The sequence below is a fragment of the Periplaneta americana genome, chromosome 11 (assembly GCF_040183065.1).
Source record: "Periplaneta americana isolate PAMFEO1 chromosome 11, P.americana_PAMFEO1_priV1, whole genome shotgun sequence".
NCBI lineage: Eukaryota > Metazoa > Arthropoda > Insecta > Blattodea > Blattidae > Periplaneta > Periplaneta americana.
This window is the reverse complement of record NC_091127.1, coordinates 158,579,291-158,587,727: the sequence shown is the minus strand read 5'-3', so window position 1 is coordinate 158,587,727 and position 8,437 is coordinate 158,579,291. Positions and strand designations below refer to the sequence as shown.

General features: G+C 35.8%; 1 protein-coding gene across 1 annotated transcript in view; it reads right to left on the bottom strand.

Moving 5' to 3' along the window:
* The window catches only part of LOC138708566 (uncharacterized), a 60,454-nt gene continuing 52,017 nt past the window's right edge, over positions 1-8,437 (bottom strand). The window contains exons 18-20 of the mRNA XM_069838682.1: positions 6,550-6,700; positions 2,808-2,940; positions 1-904 (exon numbers count right to left, since the gene is read on the bottom strand). Coding sequence (XP_069694783.1) covers positions 712-904; positions 2,808-2,940; positions 6,550-6,700 — 477 coding nt within the window. The 3' untranslated portion in view covers positions 1-711. The remainder of the gene's footprint in view (positions 905-2,807; positions 2,941-6,549; positions 6,701-8,437) is intronic.

The following is an 8,437-nucleotide window of genomic DNA, read 5'->3' as shown; positions in this document are numbered from 1 at the left end:
TTGTCCAATAGATATTTATTGTATTAAAATGAATTGAAAGTTTAACTTTTTCTTGCATATTGGCTCCTGATGTTCTTTATTTTTGTTTTGATGTCGGAGGGAATAGTATTGGGACGAACAGACTCCAAATTTTTACAAATAAACTCCAGTGCATTTTCCCTCCGAATCCTATCGTGATAGTCCTTATTTCTGATATCATAAAAGCATGGATATTCCTTGTAAAGCTCGATTAATTTCATTACTTGGTTTTTGTTCCACTCTGACATGATGCTACAAAGCGAGCGGAAACAGAGAAACAGCTAAAAGTTGTCTGCTACTGCTTTTCCGAACCATGTTCGGGTCCTGTCGCGTCAATTCGGCTGGCCCACCTAGGAAATGTCGCACAGAAATAGGAACAGCTTCTACCCAGCAGATGTCGAAAGGAAAGGAACGAAATCCGTACTGCGCATGCGCCCGCGCTATAAGTCGAACGACATTAAGCTAGTGTAAATAGGGAGTAATGTTTACCCAATGTCAAAAGCAAGAATCCCTAGGGCAATCGTGAATTACATGCCAACAGGGAGATGACCACTGGAAATAATAGAGGAAAACTTTTATAATTTGTAACTGCTCTTTTAGGACTGCGAACTGTGAGGAATTATTTATGATGATTGTGATGGTGACATTTATATTGGTGATAAATTTCGACCAAAACGGTGATTGTAGCAGAGGTTACAATTCATCTCCTCTGTGCGTAGTAGGGACGGGAGCTCTGATCGGCAAAGAGGCCCAGAATCCGGCTCGATCCGTCAGCAGCCCGCGGTCCACGTGTACTCCATCCAGCCGTACATGACCGAACTCAGGAGCTTCGGACGAAGAGACACGAGGCCAGGTGCCGAATGAGTTGTTGTCCGGTGTAGGATCCCTGTGCAGACAGACATATGATCCATTATATTTCACTAGCATCTCGTAGCAGTGACCTTTCATAATAGGAATTGGATTCGATCCTGGCTACTCTAATCTAAACTTACAACGAACAAAAATAGGCTCATATTTATTTTCGCTACTGTTGTATTACAATTGATTCCATTTGTTTATAAAAGTGTAAAATAGACATTATTGTATCGCATCATATTCCTTGAATTAACAGAACATTAGATAGGCTAAAGCAATCGAAGAATAGCAACAGACAAAGACGAAGTAGTGTAAGATTACAAGATTAAGAATAAGAATATTAATAACGAGAAGTATTAGAATGGGTAGAAGAACAACTACAAGCTGGTCCAAAGAAACTAGAGATATTTAAATAATGAAATGAAACTTTAGATATTGCATTAATAGTATATTATGCAACGAGCCTATAATGGTAGTAATTAAGACGCGAGTAGGCCTATGTCTGTTTATGAAACGAGCGCAAGTGAGTTTCATAATTTTCATAAAAGCGTCTTAATTACCATTATAGGCAAGTTTCATACGATTTTTTATGCTCGACCATATTTCTAATTTGAAATTATTCATAAGTATTCATGTTATGGTTATGTAAGTGAGGAACGGAACTGATCTTCTAAATTGTGAGATGTGCGTAGACGCGAAAGTATTGATTTTTTCCGAGGAACGAATGTCATTGACCTTCATATAATCTAGAGAATAACATGAAGATTAATCTTGATATAACCTGGAAATTGATTTAGAATTGAAAAACGATATAACAAATTGAATTCATTTGAATATTATTTACAATTAACGCTAATTATTACAGTAACAGAACATAACCTTCTGCGACAGTATTGGATTTCCAGCCTCCGTGACGTTTTGCTAAATGTTTTTCGATTGCATATCCGAGAATAATCGATACTTGCGCTTTTATAATGCTACAATGGTGATTTCCCATTGGCTGAACAGCTGAACTATAATGAATAGGTGTACTTTAATGAGGTGCATTAAAGGGCTACTACCAGGTGTATAATTACTACATTTCGGCATGGTCGAGCATAAAACTCGTTTACGCTCGTTTCATAATTATTTTCATACGAGTGTCTTAATTACCATTATAAGCAAGATGCATACGGCTCTTTTTGTTTGACCAAAATTAAATGTCTGACAAGCAAACAGAGTAACGGTTAGCGCGTCTGGTCGCGAAACCAGGTGGTCGGGGTTCGATTCCCGGTCGGGGCAAGTTACCTGGTTGAGGTTTTTCCGGAGTTTTCCCTCAGCCCAATATGAGCAAATGCTAGGTAACTTTCAGTGCTGGATCCCGGACTCATTTCACCGGCATTATCACCTTCATCTCATTCAGACACTAAATAACCCAAGATGTTGATAAAGCGTCGTAAAATAACTTGCTAAAATAAAAAAAAAAGACAAGCAAAAATTTTGGTGGGGGCAGATAAAAAAAAGTTACATTTTATTCTTTCATCGTGTTAATAATGTCAAAAGAAGTGCTTATACAAATTTTGGCCACTCGCCAGGGGCCGTTAACAGAAAGAAAACACAGTTTCAGTGGAAAAAATTATTGGAACAGATACAGCAATTGTTGAGCTATTTTTCAACATATTCCTCACCGGAAATGATACATTTGTCATATCATGGGATCGAAGAGAAGTGCAGACGGCTGTCAAACGCTGGTTTCGATCCCAGGCGGCTGACTTCTACGACACAAGGATACAAAAATTGATTTATCTGTCCCCAAGAGAATGTTCTCTTGTAAGAAGAAGGCAGAAAATATGAACGATTGGAGGAAACTAGGTTTGCAGTGAAAGATCTGCCCTTGGATAGAAAACTATGAATGAATGAATGAATGAATATGACTGTATTATTAGAAGTCTTACCCAGTGCGTGCAAAATTGGCCCAGATTGACGTCATAATATCAACCATTTTCTCATCATCTTCTGATAAGGTCCTGTTTAGAAATGTTACCTCATCATGCAGAACGTAGAGGAGTTCATCCGAGTGAGAAGTCCCTGAAAAATGAAAGATGTGTTATTCAGGACATTTTTATACAATGTTTGAAGTATGTACAGATATTGTGATAGCCAGGCTTCGAGACTTTGGACCCGATACAATAAGTTTACTGTGCATGCACTATAGGTTGTTGACTCGCTGCAGGTAGAGAGAGATGTGTTCAGGTAACAACGTTGCTATTTAGAGTAGAATACGGTAGTATGGGGAAACACACATATGTATCCTACATTCTGAAAGTAAATATACATTACACAATGATAATGTTAAAAGAATACGAAAAGCATTTATTCTCCTGTCTTTTATAAACATTTGTCTTTAATTATACACAGTGTGAATGGTGGAAATAAGCATGTAGCAATTTAATTTTTTTTCATTTATCCTATTGGTCGTCTTTAGGAAGTGCAGTTACAGTACCGAATTGTAATGTACTACAAGATACATTCAGTGTCTCAAACGTAAATCTTTTTCGGTTATGTGCCAAAGTTTGTACTGTAGAAAGCTGCGCTCTACGTCGCATGACGTGATAGGAGCAAAACGAAAAAACCTAACATCATTGCAGTCTCTAAGAGACAGTCCTTTATTCTCGGGTGACTCTATGTCCACTAATTTGCTGTTTATGTTACACAATGTTCCATATCCGTTATTTTTACATAAAATTGATTTCCACTTCTATTTTACACGTTCAGTAATCGGTGTACTTGGTGTCTCATTAATTCTCTGTGTCATTTTCTCAATTAATTTGAGGGCTTCCGACATCTCTTGCTCTGACTTTTCCAACAGTGTAATAGTTTCAGACACAGTTTGAAAATAGGTTTGTATGAAAACCAAATTATTCATCAGAACCTTCAAATCCAGAGCGTTTTTCTTTGCGTATTTGTTGGCATTCATTCTACAGTACCCCCACCCACTGTACGCTTTACCACTATACTCAGTACGCCGTTATGCGGATTTCCCACTGAACTGCTCTATTGGGTCCGAAGTCTCGAAGCCTGGTGATAACACTACTGACAATAACATTCAATATCGTGTCACCATCAACAACCACTTTGAGGACACATCTTACATGTACTATATAATGAATGTTTTAATTCTACAGAATAACTAGACCAAAGGAGGGTCACTGTTATAAGAGGCTAGTGAAGTATAATCTAACTATCTTTGTCTCCAGGGATCCGACTATCGGATAAAATCTATTAAATACCTTTCATGTTTGGTTTCGTAATACAGGGACATCACTTTATTTTTACTAGCATTTTTATTGTACCTGCATTTCTGAATGTACTTGAGTCCCACCCCTTTCACTAATGTTCTTGCTCCCGTCAGCCACAAAAACTTATGGCCGCTGTTGCATTCGAAGTATGCTAGCAGTGAAGTAAATAGTACAGAGTATAGTGTGTTTCAGAAATATGGTTACGTTTTCTATAGAAGAAAGAGCCTATATTATTGAAGCTTATTTCCAGGGGCAGGTATTTATAGAGATTAATGTTATCATTTGTGTTTTTTAATATTGGTGTCGGCGGAGAATGTTGGGGATTGATTTGTACTCTTGGTGGGATTAATGGAAATTTTGGAAAATACAATTATTTTGAAATTGGAGTATTAACTCAGTATGAATATTACTTTCCAAATAATTAATATTAAAGGTTCGTTGGATTCTCGTAAAGGTGCGGTATGGCCAATAGACAATATTTGTTGGATTGAGACTGTATTTAACACATATTCATTAAACACGAAAAAAACTTGCAGCCCTCAAATTAACACTTTCAAATTATTAGTGAAATGTTGAATTCTCCGTCTTTTGAGTTCACTAATGCAATCAGAACACCTAGAATACTATGTAATGTAGCCTACTTGGATATATAACAGATTCAAAAGAAAAAAAAAGTTCTAAAAAATAACTAGAAATATGAAATTCGGTATAAAACGATGGAATAATAATAATTCGAGGATGTGTTCATATTTCGCTATTAGATCTCTATTTCGCGATTTGTCGCGATTGTTTTATCCGCATATTATTAATCAGAATCACTTAATTTGTAAAGATTAGTAAAAATCTATTGTATATCTATTATGTCGTGATTCTCGCGATTTCCATAAACTCCTGGCCCAGCTTATTTCGCACAGGTACGGTGTGTAGCATGACTGAATAACTTTATCTGTGTGGACTGTGCAGAAATGAAGATTAGAGTTACCGAAAGTACGGTAATATGCTGAATAAAGTAGCCATTACATAATGAATACAACCGTCTGAAGAGTTGAGTTTGTAAAAAAAAAAACTGTTACTGCTCTACTGTATTTTGGTAAAATATCGTGAAAGTAATAAACAAACTGAAAATCGTAAAAACGTATTTCCCTGTAACATAAATGGATACACTACTTTTTCTCTCCTCCTATAGCTACTAAAATAATTTGTTTACATATTGCACTAGTAACACCAAATTCCTGTAATGGAAGGGGATAACAGTGTTTCCGAATATAGACAGGTTAATGTTAAAAATGTTGGTAAAAATAAAGTGATGTCCCTGTAGATTTAGAATGCTGCCTCCCGAAGGACCCATTTTTTCAGTAGAAGTTTCCCCACCGAATTCTTCTGTGATTTCTGAAGCGAGTGAATACATAGACGATTCCTAACTATCGAATTATCTTAGCTTGGAACAACCGAATTATTTTATAGTGCTAATTTCTACGTAGTCGGGGTGTGCATGATGGTTCGCTGAATTTTAACAACGGCTTTCTTTACTCACCCGGTTGAGGATTGGCCACTGTTATCTGACACATGGCCATCTGCTACGTGGCGAGCTTCAGCCGGAGTGTGATCTATGCCATGTTCCACTTACGGTGGAACATTTTTTATTACATTGTAGAAAATATGACCGTGTCCGTCGGCAATATGGAATTCGGCCGACTCTTCGTGACGCTCTTGGAAATGATTTTAATTGTACAAATGCAGTCCTGAGATTTTTATCGAGTACTGGACTTGGCAGGGTGATTTAGTTTTTGACCCGTTTTAATTATCCTCCGGACCCTTTACATCCGGAGGTTACACTTGTTATTTAGTATATAAGTTTTTTAACAAACTTGACATTCGGACCTTTTGCATCCGAGTATTTTAGAAATACGCCAGATAATTTATTTATGGTAGCATTTGTATTGTTATTTTATCTCTTTTTAAATATTAGTTAAGGTCAGATTTTTATAATGTTTTATGCATCACCCTGTTGAAACTGCATTTGTGTACCTCGTTTTAATCGTGGCAACGTTTTTTAGTTCTTTAAGCATTCTGATTATTGTATAGTTTCTGTTGTGTAAGAATTTTAGATAAGGGCGCAAATAGTCATAGATGCTGACGCGCCCTTTTTTAAACCCCACTAACTAACTAACTAACTAACTAACTAACTAACTAACAACGGCTTTCAATTTCCCGCTCCCTATTTCGAGTCCTGGAAATGGGGATGAACTCAGACGCTACTGCCATATTAGCTGTGTGCGCACAGACTTTCTACCGTAAGCATCCAGTTATTCGTGTTACACTGTACTTATAATTCAATCAAACTGCCTAATCAGTTATAGAGCATTATTTCTTACAAAAGTGGAAATCCTTGACTTACCGAAATCCGTTTTGGGATCTCCATAAAGGGTGCTATAGCTGTCAGTACCCCGATAATCAAAATAGTAATAATAGATCGGGGCAGAGCCCTGTGCCAGGTGCTTCTTCACGGACTGGTCTGCTCCGCTCAAGAACCAACTATCTGTGAACATCTACAAAACAAACAATGTATGACAGCTAAAGTTTTGTGTAGCAAGAAACACTTTTTAGCGAACCTTTGTCGATGAAGAATAAATATTATGGAATGTAATTATTTATTTGGACAATAATAGTAATATACGTTACAAGAGCGGTATGTTGACGTTTTCATGGTCAAGGAAAAGATTGAAAAAGCGAAACGTAGTTGAGCTTTTTTAATTTCCGAGAACATGAAAACAAACATACCGCTCGTGTATCGTACATTATTTTGTGCGAAGATTGTTTATTACATACCTGAAAGAGGAATTTCTAATTAGTTGCAATGAAATCTCCATGTTGGTTTCTGTTTAATGACGGCAACTTCGGAAAACCAAAATATCTTTCTTCAACATTGTTGCTATAAAATGTTTTCTGTGTTTACTATACTCCAGCAGGCCGTGATATACGTCTGTCTTTTTTCCCCCCAGTCTATAAATGCGAACTTAAAACAAACGGTAAGGTTATGTAATGATTTATTTTTCATTTTAATATTTTAACAATATTATTTATATAACATATTGCAGTAATAACATCGGCATCTGGAATCTTGTTGATTTTTTCACGGCTTCCTTAATGTTACTTGTATCAGGAATGCAATAAGTTTCGTGGAGTAGTAGACTTTACTTAATTTTTGCAAATATTTAAAAACAATAATTAACATTGCAAATTAGGTGAAATTGCAGTGGTAAGTTTCCAATTTATAATTATTACTATGTTAAACGTCTCTAAAAATAATATGTTAAAAGCCTAAAGCAGTAAAATGAATGTCGCGCTTAAGCGGTAAGAAGAGGGAAATTGTTATGTGTGTTACGTTGGGAATACTGAATGTGGTATTTCACACTTACCGCGTATTGGTTCTGTGCGGAAAACAAGCAAATACGCACGATCTCGCACAAAATACTTTGTATGTTATTACGACTAAAATATTATAATTAAAATCTTCATTAAAGCCCTCGAATATTCTTATTTCACCATAAGAGTGAATGAACGTGGCTGAAGAACCGCCAAGTAAAGACGTGGGTTTCACATAATATATTACAACGTCTGGCACGTTCTAAATATAAAGTAACCATAACCCTCACTTCAACCATTAATGAATTGATTACTTCATTACTAATAATAAATCTGTAGCCGAAATTTTTCTGGTAATTTTCAGTTTTCCAAAAATAATTGGTCCTAACATATATAATTAACCATCCTGAAACCGAAAATCGCTTTTTTGAAATTTTTGTTTGTATGTCTGTCTGTCTATATGTTTGTTACCTTTTCACGCGATAATGGATGAACGGATTTCGATGAAAATTGGAATACGAATTAAGTTCGTTGTAACTTAGATTTTAGGCTATATAGCATTCAAAATACATTATTTAAAAGGGGGGTTATAAGGGGGCCTGTATTAAATAAATCGAAATATCTCACTTATTATTGATTTTTGTGAAAAATGTTACATAACAAAAGTTTCTTTACAAATAAGTTGCGATAAGTTTTATTTCATGAAAAATTTTGATAGGACTGATATTTAATGAGATAAATGAGTTTTAAAATTAAAATAACTGCCATCTAAGGCCGTATAATGAAATAAAAAACAAATGACTTCGTCTATAAGGGGCCTTGGACAGCAACAATCGAAAGCTATGAAAGATAGCCTACAGAGAATATTTCTGTGTTTGTATGAAGTAATATCGGAAGCTAAATTAACCGATTTGTATAAT